Here is a 26,251-nt window from a genome sequence, read left to right on the forward strand (position 1 = left end):
AGTGTTTAAGAAACATGTGACTATGAATTTTTTTTTTCCATTTGTATTTTCTCTAACCAGTATGTATTCACAGGTGCTGAGTATTGGTGAATAAATTTTGAAGGCATTGTCACATCGTCAATTTTCACATTTCAAAACTTTCTTTTTGCTATAGTTATTGTGGTGAGGATTAAATTTTGACCCTTTCTTAGAGGAATTGTTCAATGGTCGCATTTATAAAGCTTCTCTCCAGTGTGTTTTCTATGATGTCTAGTAATGTATGATATAGAATTTAAAATGCTTACATTCTCTACATTTGTATGTCTTCTTTCCAGAATAAATAGCATGGTGGTGAAAAATAATTGATTTTTTATTAAAAGCTTTGCTGCATTGTTTCCATTTGTAGGGGTTCCTTTCTGTATAAATTCTGTAGTTTTTAAGGTTTAGTTTCTCTTTATGAGTATTATCACTTTATTCACATTTCACATTCATCAGGGTGTATTTAATTTAATTTTTTATTAAAAGTTTTGCCACATCATTCACATTTGTAGGACAATTCTCCAGTGTAAGTTCTGCTCTGGTGGATAAGGCCTATTTTATTGCTAAAAGCTTTGTCACTTTCCTTACATTTGTAGGGCTTTTCTTGAGTGTGAATTCTCCTGAGGCAAATAAGAGTTGATATTTGAGTAAAGCACTGTCAAAAACTTTGCATTTGTGAGGCTTCTCTCCAGTGGGATTTCTGCTGTGGCAAATAAGGTGTGATTTTTGACAGAAAGCTTAGCCACATTTTTTACATTTATAGGGCTTCTCTCCAGTGTGAGTTCTTCTGTGGTAAATAAGGTTTGATATTTGACTGAAAGCTTTGCCACATTCTTTACATTTGTAGGGCTTCTCTCCAGTGTGAGTTCTGCTGTGGCAAATAAGGTGTGATTTTTGACTGAAAGCTTTGCCACATTCTTTACATTTGTAGGGCTTCTCTCCAGTGTGAGTTCTGCTGTGGCAACTAAGGTGTGATTTTCGACTAAAAGCTTTGTCACATTCTTTACATTTGTAGGGCTTTATTCCAGTGTGAGTTTTGCTGTGGCTAATAAGGTGTGATTTTCGAAAGAAAGCTTTACTACAATTTTTGCATTTGTAGGGCTTGTCTCCAGTGTGAGTTCTGCTGTGACAAATAAGGTCTGATTTTTGAATGAAAGCTTTCCCACATTCTTTACATTTGTAGGGCTTGTCTCCAGTGTGAGATCTGATGTGGTAAATAAGTCCTACTTTTTGACTGAAGGCTTTGCCACATTCTTGACATTTGTAGGGCTTCTCTCCAGTGTGAGTTCTTCTGTGGCAAATAAGGTGCGATTTTTGACTGAAAGCTTTGCTACAATTTTTACATTTGTAGGGCTTCTCTCCAGTGTGAGTTCTGCTGTGACAAATAAGGTCTGCTTTTTGACTGAAAGCTTTGCCACATTCTTTACATTTGTAGGGCTTCTCTCCAGTGTGAGTTCTGCTGTGGCAACTAAGGTGTGATTTTCGACTGAAAGCTTTACTACAATTTTTGCATTGGTAGGGCTTGTCTCCAGTGTGAGTTCTTCTGTGGCAAATCAGGTCTGATTTTTGAATAAAAGCTTTGCCACATTCTTTACATTTGTAGGGCTTCTCTCCAGTGTGAGTCCTGCTGTGGCAAATAAGATGTGATTTTCGACTGAAAGCTTTGCTACAATTTTTACATTTGTAGGGCTTCTCTCCACTGTGAGTTCTGCTGTGACAAATAAGGTCTGCTTTTTGACTGAAAGCTTTGCCACATTCTTTACATTTGTAGGGTTTCTCTCCAGTGTGAGATCTGCTGTGGTAACTAAGGTGTGATTTTCGACTGAAAGCTTTGCTACAATTTTTACATTTGTAGGGCTTGTCTCCAGTGTGAGTTCTTCTGTGGCAAATAAGGTCTGATTTTTGAATAAAAGCTTTGCCACATTCTTTACATTTGTAGGGCTTCTCTCCAGTGTGAGATCTGCTATGGCGAATAAAGTCTGCTTTTTGACTGAAAGCTTTGCCACATTCTTTACATTTGTAGGGCTTCTCTCCAGTGTGAGTCCTGCTGTGGCAAATAAGGCCAACTTTTTGACTGAAGGCTTTGCCACATTCTTTACATTTGTAAGGCTTCTCTCCAGTGTGAATCCTTCTGTGACAAATAAGGGTTGATATTTGAGTAAAAACTTTGTCACATACTATGCATTTGTGAGGCTTCTCTCCAGTATGAGTTTTGCTGTGGCAAATAAGTTGTGACTTTTGACTGAAAGCTTTACTACATTCTTTACATTTGTAGGGCTTTTCTCCAGTGCCAATTCTTCTTTGGTAAATAAGGTTTAAGTTTTTACTAAAAACTTTATCATGTTCTTCACATTTGTAGGGCTTCTCTTCATTGTGAATTCTGCTTTGCTTAATAAAGTTTAATTTTTCTTTAAAAACTTTATCACATTCTGCCCATTGGTAGGGCATCTGTCCAGTGTGGGTTACTCTGTGGTTAATAAGACCATTTATTTTACTAAAAGCTTTGCAACATTGTTTATATTTGTAGGGCTTCTTTCCAGTATAAATTCTCTGGTGGTGAACAAGGCCTGATTTTTTATGTGATTCCTGGTGTTCACTCTCACTTGTGGTTTTCCATATTTTCTTTTGTTGTAAATAGTCAAGATCACAACTTCTATATTTCCCATTTATCACTTTGTGAAATTTATGTTTTATGCCCTTTTCTGGTGAATATTCTTGGGTATCATATGGAGTCATGGCTGAAATAAACAAAAATTAAAAAATGCCTTCTAGACTGGGATAAATATATTTTGCATACATAACATGAAATTAAGGTAAAATAAGTACATTAGGAATGTAGCAGATTAGTAAATCCAAAGTCATCATAATTCCAAAAGTATATCAGTTGAATAAAAATGTACAGACAAAATTAACTTGAGAATATTACTCAAATTCTTATAGGGACCAAAGTATCCAAGAGGAGTAAATCATAAAGAAGAGTAATATAATAAAGAGAAGGAAAGTGTGACACTTTTATCATCCACAGCCTTTTGTCCTCCATAAGATATCATTGTGTATTTAGGAAATATCTATCAGCCACCTTCACTCTTAGTAAAATAAAAGAAATGTAAAACATCTATAAATATTTGTGGCTTTTTCAAAGGGCATCTAAAAACTGGTTTTTATCTACGATGACAAAGAGAGATGAAAATATCTAGTATATTTTGAGCGAAAATACCACAAATATTCAACAAGGGTAAAGAGTCTATGGACTCTTAAAAAGAAATATGAACAAAAAATTTACTAAGAAATATACACATATATGTCTATAAAATTTTCAATAAAAACATTAAAAAAAACTATAAAAACCTTTCATAGCCTATGGCCCTAATACTTGGATGAAGTCAACACATGACAATCAAGTGTAATAAATTGATTTTTATATTTTTAAATTGGTGTGATATGATGATTTCTTTCATTGACAAATACAACTTTGTTTATTTACTAAATATATTATGGTATTTTATACTGTATATACAAGGTAAAATGAGCAAATAGAATAAATTAACACAATCATTATTTTATATAATTATCATTTTTTTCTAACAAGTATTGTATTCCTTCTACTAGTATTTATGAAGAATATAATACACTCATCATGTGGTAAAACAAAAACCTTGACCCTCTTATGGTCAATAAAATAGAAATATGGAGACTTTGAGTATAATATAAACCCTACACAAAACACAGTACCTGTTGAGCAGAATTTTACTCACTAAATATCTGACTGTCACGTGTGAATCAAATGCTCCTGCAACTTAATCTCTGCCTGCCACATTTCACTTAATGCAAAGTCCTGCATATATTTCTTATTTCTTATAACACTTTAAGAGACAAAATATTTTATAACTAAATAATAATACTATATAAGTACCATATTTCTACACATTTGATCATTGATAGGCACATACATTGAGTCTCTAGCTTTAAAACTGAGAACTATGTTGCACTAAAAACAAAAGCAGAGGTATCTCTTCAATTTTCTGATTTAATTGTTCATGGAATCACATTTAGTACTGGCATTTCTGAATCTTTAGGTCACCCAACTTCTAATTTTTCATCTGTGGTGCTTCAGATTAGCCCTAAAAATTCTACATCAATGAATAACAACACAAGTCTTTTTAGAATTGTTCAAGTCATGCTGTTTCTAAATATCTGTGACTTCCCTAAACATGAAGTACTTTTGCATGGCTTTCCAACTAGCAAATATTACAAGGATGCGGCATTGTTCTTGCCTATTTTTATTTATTTAAAAGATTTTATACTTTTTTCCCAAAATGGACTACATAATCTACTGTTGGCTCCTTTAATGAACAAACAAAAAATAGTAAAACAAACATAAACAAAGAGAAGCATGGCTTAATCCAAGTGACAAAAAAAAAAAAAAAAAAGAAAAGAAAAGAAAAAAAACATTAAGAATTGAACATCAAGATACTAACAGTTATGAATTACTCAAAGAATACTAAATAACTATTTAAAGAGTGTTTAAAGAGTAAAATTGAGACAAAAATATAAATATAAATAAGCACAAATTGTGTATGTGAATAATTCTTTAAGAAAAAAATGAGAGGGGCATTTCTAGTGTGCAAAGCTGAAATTCTACCAATATGGGAGAGGCTTATCATGCAAGACCAAGTTTAAGACAAGTCTAAGCAATTGTGAAATACTGTAAAAATTAAAAACCTATAGGATATATAAAGATAAGTGGGATATAGATACACACACACACACACACACACACACACATTACACTTGGGGGGATATTTATATAATTACAAATGTAAAAAATCCAAGCATGCCACAATAAAAAGCAATGATCTAGAAATTATATTATTAATCAAATAGAAAAAATAAGAATTGTAGAAAATAGCTTACAAAGCAGAAGTATAATGAGTTATTCACTTCAAAATATTTATGATTATTAATGCATTATTGCAAAACACAATAAAAGAAAAAAATTACTAACTGAATTGAATCTAAAAAAAGAAACTTCCAAGTCAGTAGCAGCAGAGAACATGAAAAGAAACCAAGCATGATCTGCTCCTAGAGAGCCTATTTGTTTAAAGATGGATAATGCCTCTGCCTTTAAATCTCATCCTTTTGCACAATTTTTAATCAATGAGATATAGTATTAAATTATGAAATTTCTCATAATCGTTCTGAACAAGCTTTTGTTGAGTGAGTAAATTATATCCTGATCCTTGCCTTTTTAAATGGAAACAAAGATCTAGCCTCTATCATATTAATATACATTAAATAATGTTTTATTTACACTTAATGTCCTCAATATACAACATAAAGTTAATACTCAAAATTGGTCATCTGCATTGAATAGACATTTTATTCTAAAACAGCCATTATCCAAAAAAAATTATATATATATATATATTATATTATATAAGATTTCACCTTATAAACATGGCAAGATACTATGCTTTTGATCACATGGGGAAAAGCATAGACTGTTAAACTTATGCCAACATGTTCTTTTTGACTCTACCTTGATGCATGAAATATAGCAATTATAAATGTACATCAGGGACTTGACAAGCTGATTCGTAAGATTCATTTAACCCTGGAAGAGAAGAGTCCCTCCAAACAAGAGAATAATCATTCTCCTCAAAAGAGGAGAAACATTAAAAGAGGAACCCAAGATACTATAATTCCAGATACTTGGGGTTTATAAAACCATTATTAACCTCAGCTCAAAAGGTGTTGGCTCAAATAGGTTAGAATGTACTATGGATAACTTAGTTACTGCTTTGGTTGCTAAGCTCACACAAAACTCTGTTAATGCTTTGGTCTTAATAACAATGTTGCTCTGTTTTTGTACACCACTTGTGGGAAATTCAGTACTATCAGATAGTGAAATTCTACAACTCATTACAATATCTTGACTCACTTGGATGAAATTGTTATATACCTGAAAAAAATGTCTCATGATATTCATTGTTGTGTTAGCAGAATAACTGTGTCCTTACCATTCACATTATATTTAATAGGTTACAATACTGCACAATTTACTCAAAAAAGGTCTATTCCTCTTGATAAAAACTGTGATAATTCAGTGAACCTTTTCTCTAAGGCAGAATTTCATGCTTTGACATTCTCCTTAAAGGGTTTCCCTGGACTAGCTTTATGAGCTTACAAAACTACTATGAAACTCACCTATGCTATCATAAAAAGTATTAGTCAAGCCTCCATGGCTGTTAATATGCTTAATGAAGAACAAAAACAACATTGTCAAGCCATACTTAAAATTCATGATTGCAATTGATTGTCTGGTATTGTTATATCATAATGGATATCAGAAGTTAAATAACATGTGTTCCTTCAATTTAAGTGATAATAGTAATTTTATTTCAAAAGAGTTAGATTACCTTAAAGATATCATTAATAAGGTACAACAAGATGATTGATGATTGACTTGTTGAATTGGCTAACTTCATGTTTACTCAATTTCATCTGAGTCAAAAAATATACATAGGTGGATGTTTACTGATGTTGGCACTTGCTGTTCTCTCTGCCTGCCCTATTTTTTGCCCCCACCAGCATTAAGGAGATAAGTAATATTATTTATTCAAAAGGGCTTAAAAAAAGAGGGGGGCATCAGGTATTCTGACCTTGGAAACAGAAAGTGTGAGGGTGATGGAAACTGGCACTCTGAGACCCACAATTGTAATTCCCAGCAGTTTCTCTCTGAAGCTATTAAGACAACTATACAGGTGCACTATCTAGTTTCTATGGTAATGTCCTTTGGGAGAAGAGACTCTATGTTTTTATTAACTGTACCTTATCTTGGTTAGCTAACACTTGGGGTTAAAATAATATTAGGTTAGAATGTAGTCATTGCAACAGAAACTATGTAATTTTGGGGTAAACTATGTACAGCCATGAAGAGGAGTGGCCAGTTTTTTTCTTCCTTTTCACTTAGATTGAGTCTCTCTCTTCTGTTTGCTTCTTTACAGGTTTCCTCACAAGAAAATTTATAGCACATCATGCTGGCTCTCACAATAAAACGTAAGTTTTAGTAGTTAATCTGAATAAACTGGGACATCACTAAAGAAGAAAATGGAGGATCACAAAGAATTTAAAAATGTGATACATGTAGGGCAGTATGTGTTCAATGATTAAAATCAAAAGAAATAAACCTAAGCTTCTGAAATGTTTTTTCTGCTAAATAACTACTCTACCAACATTTTTTAGTTTGGTTTTCTCCATTTGAACTTCTCGCTGTGTCCCCTGCTCTGTGTAGGCTACAAGAGTAAATCACTAAAGTATGCTAGGAACTACTTATCTAAAGTGGAGAATGTATAACATACCAAGAAAGAGAGAGATTAAAGAGTAAAATAATATATATTAAAGAGTAAATTATCTGTACTAAAAATGCCCTTTTTCTTTGAAACACAAATCTGAAACTCATTCTTACAGAGAAGTTCCCAGAAGATACAACAGAAGTAAATTACATAATAACTATTAATTAAAATTTTTAAAGGGAAATTAAACTTACCCAGGAAGGCAAAGTTTCTATAGTTCTCTAACATCACATCTTTATATAAGTTTTTCTGAGCAGGCTGAAGGCATTCCCACTCCTCTTCAGTAAAATCAATGGCTATATCCTTGAATGATAACAGTAACTGTAAAAAGAATAGATAAATAAATAACACATTGACTACATGAACATTTGCACAGTCTGTAAGGTAATTGAAGTTAAAATGAGAGTTAGTAGACTATCATGTAGCTGGTGTTTTGGAACACAAAGATCTACTTCTGCAGAAAAAGTGATTTAAGTTTAAAAAAGTATATATATTCCACTTTTGTGAAACACAATGTAAAACTCAGGCATTAGCACAAAAATATTTATTTTGTAATCTTTTTATATCATGATCTAAATTATGTATATTGTTCAGATGAGAAAATTATTGTAATTAAAAAAGGGAATGCTCATATTTTAATTGTACAACCACTAATCAAAGATAAGTGTAGAATCTTATTTGTTATTTCTCTGATAGAGCTGGCTTTTCTGAGTATGTAGTGAGATCTCTAGTAATCCTAATACCAATGGTATAAGAGAAATTTTGAAATGTAACAAGGTAGAAAGACAACTTAATGGAAATATTTAATAGTGAATTTAAGTTCAAACATTTTATGGTATTTATGTGTGTTATTAATATAAAAAATAACAAAAACAATCCTGTTTGCATTTTCCATTTTATGCTTTTAACAATTTTTAACATACAAAATAATATATGCATATATATATGCATATTATATATATATATATATATATATATAATTTGATAGATGCATATATTGTATGATGTTTATAATAGAATATACATATAGCTTTTCAAAAAATATAACTTTTTTTTTAATTGGTTCTTTCTAGTTCTACCTGATAGCAAAATCAACTTTTATGGTATTATGCAAGCATGGGATATATCTTATCCTAATTAGAATCCTGTTCTTGTTGGTGATTATGATGGTAGGATTTATATATATCTTTAATATTTATATCTCCTTCCCTTTTATTTATTTATTTATTTTTACCACTGTGTAACCTACTGTTCTTGTTTTCTTACCCTTCCCCACTTTATGAACTTTAGATTTCACATATCAGCAAAAACTTTCAACATTTAGTTTTAAAGAAATGGTTTGTTTTACTTAGCATAACATCTTCAGATCCATCCATTTACTGGCAAATGTCATGAAGTTATTCTTCTTTATGGCTGATTAATAGTTTTTTGTGTACGTAAACTACAATTTTTTATTTTGTCATCATTGAATGGACCCATTTCTCAATGAATGTTTGGTTTTGTAGGTTAGCTATTGTGAATTGTGCTGCTATAAACATTAATGTGGCTGAGTCAATGTAGGATTCTGATTTTATGTCCTGCACGTATATATAGTACAGTAAAAAAACTGGGTTAAATTGTCTTTCTATTTCTTTTAAAAATATCCATACAGGCTATTATGTTTCACTTAGACCTCTATACAGCTGCAAAAATTAAAATTCAACTAAACCTGAGGTTGAAAATAAAACATACAGAAAATAATTAGTAAGCCAAATCCTCCATCCCAATGAAAAGTAAATTTTATAAACTAAAAGTAAAGAAAATCTTAAGCAAAAGAGCAAAATTAGAAGCTATTAAAGATGAACATAACACAGAGGGAGTTACCAATATCAATGTTGGTGCTTTTAAAAAGCAAATGAGCAAGGTCTAGTGATAGACAACTGTAGTTCCAGTGACTGAGGAGGATGAGGAAAAAGGATCATAAATTCGAAGACAATATTATATATAATATTGTCTCATATATATTGTATTGAGCAACTTAGTGAGGCACTTAGCAACTCAGCAAGACTGATAAAATAAAATATCAAAAGGACTGAGGATGTGGCTTCATGGTTAAGCACCCCTGGGTTCAATTTACAGGACAAATTAAAAAAAAAAAAAAAGCAGATACAATTAAAAAAGCACTAGCAAACTTGTAAATTCAACAAATAATAATTATTTTAATTATATAGTATATAATTGCAAATATATGCATATATAATGATTTCTCACTTGATGGAAATACACTCTGATGGAAATTTTATCCTAAGAATATTCTGCAATTTTTCATTTCTCTGAGTATAATGACAAGAATCTAGATGGTATAGACTAGTTCATGGCTAAGATATTTGCTATATCCACTATTGTACATAACGTCTACTGCTGATGAAAATATCATGATGCCACATGATTGAAGTTATGAAGTTAAATCAATCAGGGTAAACCTCATAATAAAATAAATGGTGGAACTACAGAAAACAACAACAAAAACAAAACTCTTAATACGCCTCTTGTTATTTAGGCAGTGATACATAATGAAGATTACAGTGCAGGAAAGAGGAAAAAATGGCATTCATTCCAAAGAAAGATGCTAGGATATTGGGAAAACAGTGTGATAATAAAATGCTATTTTGTTCCTTTACTCATAAAACATAACAACATATTTTGACACATTAAATGCTGAATATAAGTTATTAATAAATAATAGTGAAATATAAAAAAAGTACAAATCTTAAAAATTTATATACAAAAGATAGGGTACATATGGTGGTGAAGGAAACTACTCCATTTACAATAACTTCAAAAATAATAAGATACTTGGAAATCAACTTAATAAAAGAGGTGAAAGATCTATACAAGAAAAACTACAGAACCCTAAAGAAAAAAATCAGAAAAGACCTTAGATGATGAAAAGATCTACCTTGCTCATAAATAGGCAGAATTAATATTATCAAAATGACCATGCTATTAAAAGCACCATACAGATTTACTGCAATTCTGATCAAAATTCCAATGGCATTCTCCATACAAATAGAAAAGCAACCATGAAATTTATCTGGAAAAATAAGAGACCATGAATAGCTAAAGCAATCCTTAGCAGGAAGAGTGAAGCAGGTGGCATCACTATACCAGACCTTAAACTATACTACAGAGCAATGGTAACAAAAACAGCATGGCATTGGCAACAAAACAGACTGATAGACAAATTGTACAGAATAGAGGACACAGAGACTAACCCACAAAATTACAATTTTATATTAGACAAAGGTGCCAAAAACATGCACTGGAGAAAATATAGCCTCTTCACCAAACCCTATCTCTCACCATGCACAAAACTCAACTCAAAGTGTATCAAGAACCTAGGACTTACACCAGAGACTCTGCATCTAATCGAATAAAATGCAGGCTCTAATCTTCATCATGTAGGATTAGGCTCCAATTTCCTTTACAAGATAACTTATCTTGCAGTGATGGAATGTAGGTAGGAAGGCCCAAAGGCTGGGGACAGGTGGGCTGAAGCAGTAATCTGGGCACTGAGGATGCCCTTTAAGCATAAGAAAAGCAGCAAAGAATCTCTTCCACTGACATGTTCACCACCTGGTTGGCCAGTAGGACTGAGAACATAGTGGCCCAGTGGAGGACTTAAGCCTGCAGAGACTGCCCAGAGTCCCAATCTGCTAGCTCCTGTTTTCACCACAGCCAGTCTTGTGGTTCCAATAAATAGTCTTTCTCCCCCAGCCTCCCTCACCAGGCCAATGCACACTCACCATTTCCTGGTTCTCCGGAGTTGGGCCTGCTTGGGATCCTCAGTTTCTGCACAGCAGAGCAACCTGTGACTCTGAAGTATGAGATTAAAGTCCAGCCAAATGGCAAAAAAAAAAAAAAAAAAAGAGGATTTAGGAGATAAGGAGTAACAGTGAAAGCCCACCCTCTTCCTCCCTGATAACACACAGGATTGGACAGTTCCCACAAAATGCTCTTGATTGGAAGGGGCTTCAGATCATGTATATTGAATCTGAGACCAGAGAGCCCTTTATGAGCCATCACTAAAGTTTCTGGGAGGGTTGTTATCAGGTAAAACAACCCTGATTTTGACAAGCATGATACAAAGGCAGGTACAAGGTTAATGGTTTAACATTGTTCATCACTTAGGGAGGAAGTTTAGATCACAGCATCAGAATTTATGAGGCACCACTAAGGTTTCAGAGAGGGTTGTCATTTGGTCAGGGAAAGCCAGAATTTATGAGTCATCACTGAAACTTCAGGGCGGGTTGTTATCTCATCAGGGAAAACCAGACGTGGGTGAATTCAAGGCACTGGCAGGCATTTCAAGCAAGTTTAGAAATCACAGTAATTTATAATGAAGCAGAAGTTAACTTTTCATGCCTGTGTGATGAGATGGCTCCCAATCTTAAGAGGAATTTAGGCTGGATTTTTCACTTGCTATAGCCATAGCTTTTAAAGTATATATTTCATACTTTAACAAGTATGAGCATTAACTTATTAATATGAATTACTACTAATTTTTTCTTAAAAAACAATTAAAATAGAAACTAAGACATTTGTTATTAAGTGGGTAAAAATTTTGATTAATATATTGATGATATAAACATGGAAAATTGTGACAATGATAAAAAAAGACATTTAATATAATGGCTTCAATATTATAAGTCCCTGTGATTAATGTTCAGTAGGTCAGTTCTTCAATTTTTTTTTTTTAGGTCATTTTGAATTACAGTTTTGTAAATATTTGTTAAGTATACGAATTTCAGATTTTGTTATTTGTAAAGTAGAAAAATGGCACATTTGAGCCCCTATCAGGATTTTAAAAATTATAAGCCATGTGGGGCATCTTAGCACATTTTTTTTTTTTCATATTTGCACACAGTACAATTCTAGAGAGGAATGAGTTGGAGATATAGTCTGCTGTCCTGAGCAAAAGAGAAAATTGCCTTAGGCTATTTCTAAAGCTTTTAACTTTTCTAACTTTTCAAAATATTTGGTAATTTGAAAAAAAATATTTTAAAAATGGATTGTTTGAAATTAATTATTTATCTTTCCTGCATTCTTTTTCACTTTCATTTAATTTTTTTTAGAAGGACTAACAGAACAGAATTACAAAAATCTTCCATGTGAATATAAAGGTATATTTATAATGATCAATATAGAAAGCAGAAGCAAAACATCATCTAGATTGATGGGTCTGCCTCAAAGTAGAGAGTTACATATCTATTTCTGTCATTCTTCACTAGGCTCCCGAGGTTGCAAAAATCACCAGCCAACAAAGAGAAATGTCTTTTTAGTTTGTTTGTTTCTCACAAATAATTCAAGCTAAAATACACTAGTATCACTGTGGTTTCAGACCAAAGTGTGTTTTTAAATAATAAAAATAATATGTATATGTAAATATATAAATAAGTATTAAATAAAATATAATGTTAGATAGATATTTTTGCCTGGATAATCATCTTGTACATATTTTCGTTTAGACACAGTTCTGGGAACAAAGTGTCACAAATAAGACATGGATCCTACATTGCTACACAGAGTAATTAAGGCACATACTAAGAGCTTGGTATAAAACTTGGCAGAGAGACATAAATAAGTAGAGAACACCATAGAAAATTATATCTAAATGCTAAGCAGCAAATTCATAGTCTATAAGTACATGAAGATATCATAGCATATTTTATGACTGAGTTGCTGCTAATATACAGAGATAGAGATATTTATTAAAAGATGGTTATATGCATATTTTGGTTTAAAAAGGGAAAGATCAAATAATGTAGTTGATTTAAACATGAGCAATTAATATTTTTCTGCATTCAGTACCTTTTTTTAGCAGATATATAAATTGTAATTAATTCCAAACCAGTAAAATGGAGAAATCGTATAAAGATTATTCACTGAGTAAACCTACTTAAAAATAGTTTCAAAACTTCCATTCCTGTCCAAATGTTTATTCCTGACAAAAAACTGCTTCTTTTGAACCATTTCTGTAGATATGATTTTTTATAATAAATATTTTTTGTGATTTTTTTGCACATTACTTGATATATTTATGCTTCACATTTTCTCTTCTGTGCAAAATATAGACCTGAGAAAGACTCAAATCTCTGCTGCCTACTCTGCAAAGACTTTTGATTTCTCCCAGCACATGTTCCATCTACCTATTTTACCACCTATATTCTGAAAGAAAAAATTTCTAACTTCTAAACTCCCTTGATATTTGAGCTATCTTTTAATTTTTAAGCTTATATCATTTCTATAATGAATACAGTGCTTTCAGTAAAGAATGGCTATTATTATGCATCTGGCTTATTTACAGGAGTTTTGTTTTGTTCTTTGGTTTTATTTACAGTGAAGTTAAAAAAAAAAAAAAAAGTTAATGTTGAAAAAGAACACAAAGAAAAGACCACCAACTCCTATTTGAAATCAAATTAAATCAAGATTGTATTGTGTACACAAAAGCTGGCCAGAACTGTCTCTTACAAAACTCCATGCTAGAGATCACCCCCTAATCTTCAGGAAAAAGTTTTTATAGCACAAAATGTTACAAAGAAGGTGGGTATCTCGGGTACTATATAGCTAACAAGATTTTGACAAGCATAAAACAAAGGCAGATAGCAGGTTTAGGATCTACAGGTCTGAACATTTCAAGGTAGGGAATAAATTCAACTCCAGACATTAGAATTTATGAGCTGCCACTGAGATTTAGAGAGAGTTGTTATTTGGTCAGTGGGAGCCAAGATTTATGAGGCACCAGTAAGGTTTTAGAGAGGGTTGTTATCTGTTCAGGAATAGCCAGGCATAGATGAATTCAAAGCACAGGTAGAAATTCCAAACAAGTTTAAAATATCAAAATATTGTCAGGCCAAAGAGAAATTTTAGTTTTCTTACAGAAAACAAAAATAAACTTTTTATAGCCTTTTGACAAGATGGCTCCCAATCTTATATTGGAATTAGGCTGGGTTCATGATTAATACTGTTCAGAGTCAAAAAATTGGTTTAAAATCCCAGGGCTTTTAAATATTTTTTATATTATGTCACTGAAATATTCATACCTGTGGTGACCACACCAGGTGAAAAGATTAATAATTGGAAAATAATTTCCTATACAATAGTAAATACAAAATTGGTTTCTTTTTTCTCTTTAAAAGTTCTTTAGCACAGTTCATGTTACCAATATTTGTTGTATATTTTCTATCTAGTTTTAATATTAAGGCTTACATTTACTTTTGTTTGATGGGGAAACTCTGTTAAATTTGATTTCTTCAAATGGTCAATGTCAAGATTCGATTGGATGTTCCAGCAGAGGTTCGCATGAAGCACTTGTGATATGTTTAAGGCAGATCTCTATAAGACTACAGCTGCTTGTTCATGTGATTGCTTTTGTTTTCCTAAACTAAGTGAAGTTTTGTATGGTAAAACAATAAAATTATCAAAAAAGTAAGATACAAATTGAATTTTGAAGTGGAAATATATAGCTCACAGTCATACTTTGTTTGACTCACCTACAGACAATATGTTACAAAACAAATATTTTACAAAGTTCTGGTAAATGGTACATAAAAACATTTTTAAAACTCAATGATAAAGAGGCATAACCCATTTCCTATAGGTGCGCAAGAGATTAGAAAATTGTTCATAAAAGAAGATGTACAAAATATCAGTAAGAACAAAAAAAAAAGTCTTCAGATAAACGCAAATTAAAATCTGGATGACATATTGTTACATATTTATTAGACTTGTTAAAATACAAAAGACTAATAGCCCCTCATGTGGGCAAGATTCCAGAGCAACTGGAAATCCTCTGTGATATTTCTGCTTATATATAATGGACCCAACATTTTCAAAAACAAACTTGCATTTTCCATTTTTGTTTCTGAAACTGAACATAGACACCAAATGTGAGTCCCAAAACCTCCACTCTGAAGTTTTACCCAAGAGAAATGAAGACATACACCACAAAAGTAGCATTTAGTAACATTTATTCATTCATAATACCTAATATTTGTAGTTTGGAGTCTACAAATAGAAAATTAAATACACTCTGGCCAATTTACCTAAACATTGAATAGTATTTAGTAAAGTCCTTCTATGTCTTACTGTTAGATGTACTATGAATTAATAATAAATCAAGATAACTAAAGTTTATTTAAATAAAAATACATAAAATCTTGTGTTTTATATAAAATTCTAGCACAGACTCTTAAAATAGTAATTGTTTCTGGAGTGATGGAGTTGAAATTGACAATTGTAGGAAATTTGGGGGTTTTGGATGCTATTACAGCATAAAAATACAATTATGGGAGAGGGTCTCAAAAAAAAAAAAAAAAACTATGTTTCACTGTGTGTGGTGTTACAAGCCTGTAATTCTAGCAGCTTGGGTGAATAAGGCAGGAGGATCACATATTTGAAACCAGACTCAACAACTTAGTGAAGTTGTAAGCAACCTAGAGGGACCATGTTAAAAAACAAACAAGCAACAGCAACAACAAAAGCTGGGGATGTGGCTTAAACGTTAAGAATGCCCTTTAGTTCAATTCCTAGTTAAAGAAAGAAAGAAAGAAAGAGAGAGAGCGAAAGAAAGAAAGAAAGAAAGAAAGAAAGAAAGAAAGAAAGAAAGAAAGAAAAGAAAGAAAAGGAGTAAAGAGAAAAATAACACCCCTCACAGCCCGAAACTGTCCAGGGAATTATGACAAAGAGCCATCATCCAAAAGATGAGAATTTCAAGTGAACTAATGGGGAAAAAGAGAGTCAGAGAAAGTGTCTCTGAAAATTATTTGCCCAGGTGATATAGCTAGTAGTATGGCAGCAGTTATAAAAATCTGAAGGGTGGTATCACCTTGGGGTCTCTTAACCACACTCTCTTTTAATTGGACATTAGATGCTAGGTGCCCAAAGCAGGTGGGATGTGAATGGTGAGAATTTTTCTACTTTCATCTATATTTTTAAAATAATTAGGGGCAAATAAGTTTGGATTTGGCATTTATGAGCTTTTGAACTAATGGTATTCTGTCTGTAGTGAAGATGTAATTTAGGAGCAAACACATGGAGCAACCATGGAGTTATCTGATGCCACTCAAGAACAGGAAAAAATGAAAATCAGAACAAGGAAGAGGCCTGCTAAGCAGGGTGACAAGGGCCTGCTGGAATGCTGGCAGTTATTTTGCAAGATTCCAGGGTCCTTGGATGATAGGACATGACACACCACAGGGACATTTGGGACATGTGAGTTAGAGCCTCAAGAGAGAAAAGGTGCCCAGCAGAGACACACGGGGATGCACCCACAGGCTGGGACATAGCAATCTGGGGTACTAGGGGCATCTTACGTATGCACAGTGGAGTGGGATTAGCTGAATTTGATGGGCTTCCTGTGGATTGACATTTTGATCATCTTCTTGGGCTCTTGAATATGGGTAAGTGCTGTCCAGGGTGGCAGGGTCTCTGGCCCTGGAAATCCCATGGAGCCCCTGCCTGGAGTTCCTGGCCTCCTCATCCATGATTATCCACCTTGGTCAGCTTTCTATGTTATCCCCAGGGCCCTTGCCATTCCACTTCTCTCTCTAGAACTTTTCCGTCCCCACTTTCACATGGACTACCCACTCACTCCCTCTGGATTTTGCTTGGACATGAGCTTTTCAACAGTCTGGAGGTTCCCCTCTCTCATTCCTGTCTCCAACAGACAAACTCTGTGCCCCCCACATTGTGCCCATTGCCCTTTAACTTTCCTGATCTACTCTATATTTACTTTTGTCTCTCTCCCCTCTCAAAATTATAAGCTCCAATTACATTCTATCCCCAATGCCTAGAACAGAGATGCTCAATAAGTGTTTGTTCAGACAAATCCTGAATCAACATCTGCCACAGGAACTCAACACACACCACCCAATTTCACAGACCCTTTCTCCATCTAAACCTGTCTCTGAAGAGCTGTGAGGCCATGTTTCCAACAGAAACTGATGTGTAAGTGGAATCCCATCATGCCTCCCAAAGAATCCACTGTCCACTCTCCTATCACTGGTAAAACAGATCACATGACCAAGTCTGAGGGCAACAGAACCTAGGCTGGACTCTGCCCAATGGGAAAGATAAAATAATCTAATTCATGTCATCTTCTAACATTCATCATTGTCACTTGGTCATCATCCTCTTCATGACATCATTCCCATCAACATTATGTCACTATCATTGGCATAACCATTGCTGTCATCACCATCATAATCACTGTCATCATTATTGCCACTGCCATCATCATCATCACCACCAGCACCACCACCATAATCACCACCACTGCCATCATCACTACCATCACCACCACCATCATTATCATCACCATCATCACCATCACCATCATTGTCATCACCATCATTGCCATCATCAGCATCACCAGAAACTCTGAGGAGAGACAATTCAGAGTCAGCCTCTTCTATCAAGCTCATAAGCAAAGGTGGCACAAGAAATTTTCATGGCTAAGAATCTAGTGATGATGTGGTTTTGCACATCCAGGAAAGATTGGTGTGAAGTTCATGTGTGAGCACATGAGGGCCTGGTGAGCACATCATGATAAAGCCTGAGAGTGACCTGCTGTGCCCACGGAGACAAGTATCTTTCTCACACAAAAATCAATCAGCCTGAGGAAGATAAATGCACATGATGGGTAAAATACAAATGTGAGATTGTGAAGAGCAGAGCAGTAACAAATTTAGTGTCAGGCAGTAAACTTCACTCTGTTATTCACTCCAATTTGAAGAAAAACATAACATAATTAACAAGGATGCATTTTTCCTAAGAATGTTTTTAACCTGATATCCTGGAATAATGACTGTCATCTCTATTTCAAAACTTACTGGGTAATCCACGTGAACTTTCATTGTTTCATGGGGAAAGAAATCCATCAGTTTGTTAAAGCTAACAAGGGCCATCAATTTTACTTATTATTTGTAGTTTCTTAACTAGTTTTTCGCTTTGGTCTTTTTGGTGTCTCACATTTTCTCATGGGGATGAGTTATTGCCCCACAGGTAGCTGTCTTGGGGGAGATGCCCAGTAGTGAGTCAAAGTGATGGCAAGGAGAAAGAATAATGGGACATCAGACGTCTGTGGACCAAACACAGAATTAGACTCATTGTACAAAACAGAGGTGCTCCTCAAAGGTGCTGCCTGGAGAATCCCCTGAATGGGTCATGGTTTGGAAAAGATCACTTTGTCTTTTAAGGTTCTGTCCTTCATTTCTCTTTGGCCTCCAGTGGGCAGAGGCCCCTGCCAAGTGAGCGTGAAGTGCATCCTTTCCCTGGCCATTAGGAAGGTGGCTTTGACCCCCAGCACCCAATTCTGCAGAAAGAGACATCACATGAAATGCTTTGTGAGACTGCCATATGTCACTCCATCCTCTTATACACTCTACAATAAGTAGGCTTTCCCAAAACCAAAAAGGGACATGGTGACGGGGTAACACAGGAGAAAGAGAGTGGGCTGCATAGCATTCATGGCTCAAATCACAGCTGTCTTTTCACATGGCCTCTGCATTTTGTTTTAGTGTCCATGCCTCAATCTCCTCAAACTTAAAATGAGAAGAGGATCCATCAGCCAGGATGATGTGGTTGAAACTGGCAGGGCAGTTTTTCCATGAAAATTACCTTGTGTGTTCAGATGTCCAAAGCTGGATATGACTGCCTAGGTGTGCCAGTGAGACACAGATCCTCATGTGAAGTTGACTGCAATTTCGCCACATGGAGTTGGTCCAAGGCTCCTCAGCATTGAGGCCCTGGGTCTCAAGCATGTAGTCAGCCAGGATGCCACCGGTGGCAAGTGGACTTAACCTGACTGCTTAACGACCTGAGCACAGGACCACGAAGCACCAGCTCCCCCCCACACACTGCCTGATCTCAGCAGCAGCTGTGAAGTCAGATTTGTGCTCTCCAAAAAGAAATGGAGACATGAGTCCAAGAGGTCAGGCCCCTCCTCCCACACGTAGCACTCTTTAAGGACCAAATCCAGATTGATAGTCACACTTCTTTATCCACAAGACATAGAACCTCAAAGATGCCTCCTTCATCTTTCCCAGGTAAATTCAGACAAGAGCACTGGGCTTGTGATCCTCTCAGCAGGTCTTTGACCACTGAGTTCCCAAACAGAGCCTTCCTCCAGTCCAAGTGAGCTATGTCCAAGGCCATATTTTCATGAAATACCAACAGCATTCCTTCCTCTGACTCTGGGCAGACAGTGCCAGCCTCACAAGTACCAAAGGCCCCATGCCCAGAAGGACCTCCCAGTTGTTCTGCTGTGCTGTGCTCACCATCTTGAAATCCTCAAAAATTTCACCCTTGAACCTGTGCTCTGAAAGTGCAGCCTAGTGGAACAAATGCAGTCCACAAGGACAGAATGCCTGCATCAGGCATGGCCATCCTTCCTCACCTTCCCAGTCACCTGCAGAGCCTGCAACACACCAGGAGCACATGAGGCTGGGGCTGGCAGAATGCCTTGTCAGTCAGTAGGATGCATAGTGAGTAGAGTAGGTTCATCATGAGGAGGCCAGGAAGACAAGCTGCCTCAACAAGTTGCTCAGCACCTAACCACAGCTTGCTTTGAATGAAAAAAAAAAAAAAAGAGCAGCAGCATTCTAAGAAATATGACTGACCAAAGAGGAGCCTAATGGATTCCTGCCTCCTGTTACTCTGGAGTATTAGCCAACTGTTCAGGCTACAGTGAGGCCCACGGTGGAGGTGGGGGAGAGGGCACTGCTGAGGTGCTTCTCTTGCCAGCTCTCCTTGCTCATTGGCACACAAAAGGAATAAACTATTGATATCATCAGAAAGATAAATTTCAAAATAATTACACAGAGTGAAAGAAGCCAAAAAATAAAAGTTCATGTGATAGAATTCCATTTACGTAAAACCCTAGAATAAGCAAACTAACCTACTGTGACAGTAGAGAAGAAGGTCAGTGGCTGCTTGGAAAAAGGGACAGAGAACCATGAGGATAGAAGTACAAAGGAATTTGGGGTGGTGATGGATCTGCTCATTCTCCTTATTGTGATGATGGTTTCCTGGGTGTACACTGTGTCAGAACTGACGAAATCATACACTTTAAACATGAAGTCTATTGGATGCCAATTAGACCTCAATAAAACTGTCTTTTAAAAGAGCTACCTGAATTTTATAATATCTATTTTAAATTGTCCCTTTTCCATCAGCATACCATACCGACAATCTTTCACTGTAGCAAACTTACTCATGTAACTGCTCCAAATACACCTTTTCCTTTGACCTTTACTCTATATAAACATAACTCTAAAAGAAAATTACTATTGGATAGAAAAGTGAAGAAATTGGTCTCCCTGGATTGCACAGTTGTCTGTTTACTGGCTTCAAATGAAGTCTGAATGTTTAGCTAAACTACCAGTACTGAAGGCTCAGTCACTAAATACTGAAAACATCACTTTTGCAATCTGCACTAAAGCAATTCTCTAATTAAAATAAATATTTACTGCACATGTGCTCTCTGTATGGCACTGTTGAAAGTGCTGGATTTCATTCAGAATAGACAGTACCAAATTACAAAGTTATTCCATGTCTTCTTTTGGAATAATTTGTAAAGTTTAGCAACACTTAAATCACATGATGAAAGAATAGCAATGGAAACATGCCACAGCCTAGAACAGTAACTCTTCTAATTAAAGGTTAAAATATTAAATTTCAACGATAACATGACTAAAGAACTGTATCCTAACAGCTTAGAATTCCAAAATGACAAGTATCTCTCATATCTTAAGTGAACTCAGAAAAAAAGATTAAAAATTATTCCACACACAGCAAGTATAGAGTCTACTAGCTCTAAGAGGTCATTCTGGCTTAGAAATATAAAAGAATGTGAAGACAGACCCCAAATAATTTTTTTTAAAATACCAATAACAAACAGAAAATTTTAAGTAAATATTCTAACAGGTGGTATTAAATATAACACTCTAAGAGCATATTCTTCATTACTGAGCTCAGCTAACTGGACCAAGAATGGAAATTACTATATCTTATAGAATATACAACCTTAATTATTCATCATAAATATAACCATCCATAGCTCTGCCACAATATTCAAGGCATTTTACAGCTTAGCAAGGACATCCATTTGAAAACCATCCACTATCTTTTTCCCTTGCAATAATACTACCCTTTAAGGTTGTTTCTCTAAAAGAACCCAACACCTGCTCCATTTGTGTACAATGAACTGAAGCATTTTCTACTCTCGTGTATAACTGATTAGAACTAGTGAATAATTTAAAAAGAAAAAAAGAACCTAACAAACTCATGCCCCGACCACCAAAATCTATAAAAATCACTTGTCAGCAATAATTGTGGATGGCATGTGCATCAGATTCCCTTAGAAAGTTACTCTTCTTCTAATTTTTTTCAGGTTCTTCAGTACTGTCATGTTTTGTGTTCTCAAAGGTACAATTTTGCTAAACCATAAGCTTTTAGTGAATTTTGACTGACATGATTACTCTGCACGTGTTCCAAACACATCACACCCAAATTCATATCTACATTAAACACTAGTAATCCTCAGTGTTCAGTAACCATGGAACTTAGATCATGAGCTCTGCAAGCACAATATCTGAGTATTCTCACCTTCACTGAGAAGCAGTATCCACTAAACAAAAGACAAAACCAACCATAGTATTCAGTTATTGCATCTTCTATTAATTGATTTTTAGAGTTTTACAAATGAAAATGGCTTGCTTTAGGTAAATTGGTGAAAAAAAGCACAAAAATTTAACTGCTTATAGTTAAAATTATGAAAATTTACATCTCACCTCTGATACTGATTTTAATTAAAATTGTGAAATAGCACCTGCTACAGCTTGAGTTCCATTGACGCTGAGAGCCAATTTGTGGTTCCTTGTGATACCTCTGCTGTCAATTACTGCCCTCCTGTTGCATTTTACTTTGAAGAAAAACACTGTTGTTTGGAGTAAGATTTACTTGTAATTTGAAATGTTCTTGGCACTGTGCTTACAAGTTGATATGCAGCAGCTCTGCTCATCCTCACAACAATGCTATGATGGAGAATATTATAGACAGGTAGAGTGTAACTGACCTTAATATTCTTGTCCAAGGTCACTGAGCTACTTCCCATTATTAACAGGACAGAGTATATCTTGAATCTTCTATCAAGAGGGCCCTAAATGGGACCACACCTTCCAGAGAATATAGATTCATCCCACCATGAGTACCTCCCATTTAATCTCAGCAAATTTATTTTTCTCTAATTCACCCTAATCTGACCATCTGCCTTGGCATGGAGGAGAAAAAACATAGTGGCAGAGCTGGTGTGGGCAACAATTTATCTTCCATGTTTTGGCATTCAGCTAGCCTCCATTGTCATATCTTGCAAAGCCAGGCAAGATCAAGATCTCTTTAGTAAAATGACATCTATGGAATGGCCTTACCAGCAATGCTATTATCAATCCTGACCATGTTTAAAGTGACTTTAAATATTCAAAACAATTCTGATCTTAAATGTAGTAGTGTTTATCACATAAGCAAATGATTCGTGTCATGTTATAACACATAAGATATATAAATGAGTAATTTATCCTTCATTCCTCCAAAAATGACTTTGTATTTCATTAATGAAAACAGAACAATGAGTTGTCTGTGGAACTGAGTATCAAACCCAAGGCCTCACACATGTGAGGCAAGCCACATCCCCAGCCCAGAATGCTGGTGTTTGAATGATGCTGTTGGAGTAACAGTGTAGTGCCAACCCAGCCTTCCACTGTCCTCTGACTAAAATTCCTATTTAACTGCTACACACACTGATGTTTCATGGATTACATCCAGAAAAGAAGTTTACAGAAACCATATAACTTCCACCCTTTTAGAATTGCTGTACACTATATTGTACTCTTTGAGATGCAGAAAGAAATTTCAATTCAGACTTCACTAACATAGGAGCAAGAACCTGTTAAACAGCATCTATTGTTCTTTGTCTATTAAGAAAGATTGCTCAGCCAGTTTGGTGGCACACACCTATAATCCCAGTGGCTTTTAAACATGAAGCAGGAGGATTGCAAGTTCAAACCCAGCCTTAGAAATTTAGTGAGGCTCTAAGCAACTTAACAGAACCCTGTCTCAAGAAAAAAGAAAAAAATAGTTGGGGATGTGGCTCAGTGATTGAGCACCCTGAGCTCAATTCCTGGTACAAAAAAAAAGTCAAAAAACATAAAAACAGAATAAGCTGCACTATATAAAATGAATTTTAATTACTTTATCTAAGAGCTAATAAAGGTACCTTGGAAAATCCATGCTAGTCTCTGGAAAGTCATAGCAAAGAAATTAATCAATCCCTAGAGAGGTTTCTATTAGTGAATGAAGTCAAGTGAATTGTCACAGAAACATAACGTCTTGACAGTCACATCCCAAACTAAGCTGGTCTAAAAGTGAACTCTGTTTACTTCTGGCATTCTAGTCTACTCACTTGTGAACCTTGTTCTTGCACAGAAATGCTGTCATCATGGTCTACCCAGGCCACAACTTCTGAGGCATTCCCAACCTTCCCCTTCAGATCTTAACATCTGGCCAAGCCAGCTTGAATAACCAAAGAGGAACAGATGGCTCTGCTCCACAATCCTTCCCCACTTCTGGGAATGCTAGTGATGAGGGCACGGAGCTCCCAGCAAAGCTTCTGCCTGAGCAGGGGGCACAAAATCCAAGGCTAAGAGTGATCTTGGGGGCTGGGGTTGTGGCTCAGTGGTAAGCAATGGCCTAGCATGTGAGAGGCACCAGGTTTAGTTCTCAGCACCACATAAATATAAACAAAATAAAGTTCATCAAAAACTAAAAAAAAAATAATATAAATTAAAAAAAAAAAAGAGTGCTCTTGGGATTTTAAAAAGCACAGCTGGAAGGAGACCCTGAGTATGGGTCCTGCTCTGTCGCTTAGACCTCAAGGGCCTAAAATCATGCTGGCATCAGTGGCATTTCATTCCTTTGAAACTTTCTTCAGAAATCTTCTTTCTTCAGTAATCCTCCTTTTAACTTATGATGGTTGATTGCAGCCAAGCATCCAGACTTGTACCTTCTAAACATTTCCAGTCTGTGTGTCCACCTCTATCAGAAATGCCCTAGCTCAGGTCCTCATTGGCTCTCATCTGGACAAGTCCCACAGCCCCACAAGTCTCCTGTCTCTAGTCCTCACAAACAGCTTCTGTGGTACAGATAATAGGAGGGACCACGTTCCCCACACACACCCAAACTCATCAATAGCTCTCCATTATTAAAGAAAGATCTAAATTCCTTAACAGGACTTGCCCAAATCTCTATATACAATCTTCCATCCAGTCAAACAGCTGTTCCTCCTTGACTCACATTTTAGCTCTGACTACCCAAAACTGCTTGGGTTTGGTCTGGAGCTCAGATACACACACCCACCACACTGAATTAATTAGTAAGTAGAAAGTTCCCATTCTTGAAAACCTGAAGAAATCAAAGAAATGTGGCTTTCTTCCGGCTTGCTTCTAGGTATCAAAGTCATCACATTGATGTCTACATTTCATTACATCCATATTCCTAAATATTGTTGAAACATATAACTGATGCCAATGTACATAACACACAGCAGCAGCAAATGTCTGAAAGGAAGAATCACAGGCTATAACAAAAGGTTCTGATCACTGATGAATCTCTGCAGACAGAGCACCATCACTGACTCCCTGAGAGGCTTTCTCACCCAGACAGTGCCCCTCTTCCTCCACTGGTGCCACTACCCTCTGTAGAAATCCGTAGCCGGGCACATGACCTCTGGTTCCTTAAGGAAAGGACCATGTTCCAAGCATCCCCGGATCTACAAGTACAGTCAAGTCCTCAGAATTCATTAGACACCTGTAAATATTTACAGAATAATGTGTGCATTCGAAGCTAAGAAGAAAAATCAAAGACATTTTCTGATTTTACAAAAGTGCACTGGAAATCAAGTTAGAAAACTTGAGCTTCATTCATTAAATGTGATGAAAATATTTGAAAACAAAAATAGCTTTAATATCTCTAACCCATTGTGTAGTTAACTAAATGATCATTGTTTCTGTAGAAAAAAAATTAATGGAAGATGTTGAGAAATAAGGTCTTTTTTTTTTTTAACTTATAGAAAATTTCAGAAAAAATTGCATAAGCAGTCAAAAAACTGGTAAATTGGACTTGAACAAAAAACCTATTGGCCTTATAAGAATGAAAAGACTATAGAATAAGAAAAAACTTATACTTTATATATCTGATAAGTGTACATTTGTGTATATCCAGAATACAGAAGAACTATTACAACCAAACAAGAAAAAGACAGCTCAATTTTTAAAATGGGTAAAGAATCTGAATAGGCATTTGTCTAAGAAAGATAAACAATGGCTAACAAGTACATGAAGATATTGAATATCATTAGTTATCAGGGAAATGCAAATAAAAACCACAATGCAATGCCACTTCATACCCATTAGGACGACTACTATGGAAAAATATCATGGCACAATGTTGGCAAAGATATGGAGAAATGGAATCTTCAAACATTGCTGATGGGAATACAAAATGGTTGAGTGACCTTATAAAACAGTCTGGCAGAGTTACTTATGGCCCATAAATTTCAATCCTAAGTATCTACCCAAAAGAAAACAGAAGTCAACTCAAAAACACAAATATTCACTGCAGCATGACCATAAGAACCACAAAGTGAAAGTCACCCATATATCCATCAACTGATAAAATGGATAAACAAACTGCAGTGTATCCATATAATAGAACACTATTTAGCAATAAAATGAATGAAGTTCTGATATGTGCTACCTCAAAAACAGGCTAAAAAAAAACAGATA

The 26,251-nt window shown here is 35.2% G+C and overlaps 1 protein-coding gene across 1 annotated transcript; it reads right to left on the reverse strand.

Annotated features, from left to right (window-relative positions):
- Positions 1 to 756: 756 nt before the first annotated feature.
- Positions 757 to 25,217, reverse strand: LOC143379536 (uncharacterized). Its single transcript, XM_077105114.1, has 4 exons — positions 25,123 to 25,217; positions 17,581 to 17,699; positions 1,254 to 2,195; positions 757 to 1,091 (listed from the first exon to the last, which is right to left on the reverse strand). The coding sequence occupies exons 1-4, from the start codon at positions 25,215 to 25,217 to the stop codon at positions 757 to 759; spliced, it is 1,491 nt and encodes a 496-aa protein (XP_076961229.1).
- Positions 25,218 to 26,251: the final 1,034 nt, after the last annotated feature.

This window comes from Callospermophilus lateralis, chromosome 13, assembly GCF_048772815.1.
Source record: "Callospermophilus lateralis isolate mCalLat2 chromosome 13, mCalLat2.hap1, whole genome shotgun sequence".
NCBI classification, from domain to species: Eukaryota; Metazoa; Chordata; class Mammalia; order Rodentia; family Sciuridae; genus Callospermophilus; species Callospermophilus lateralis.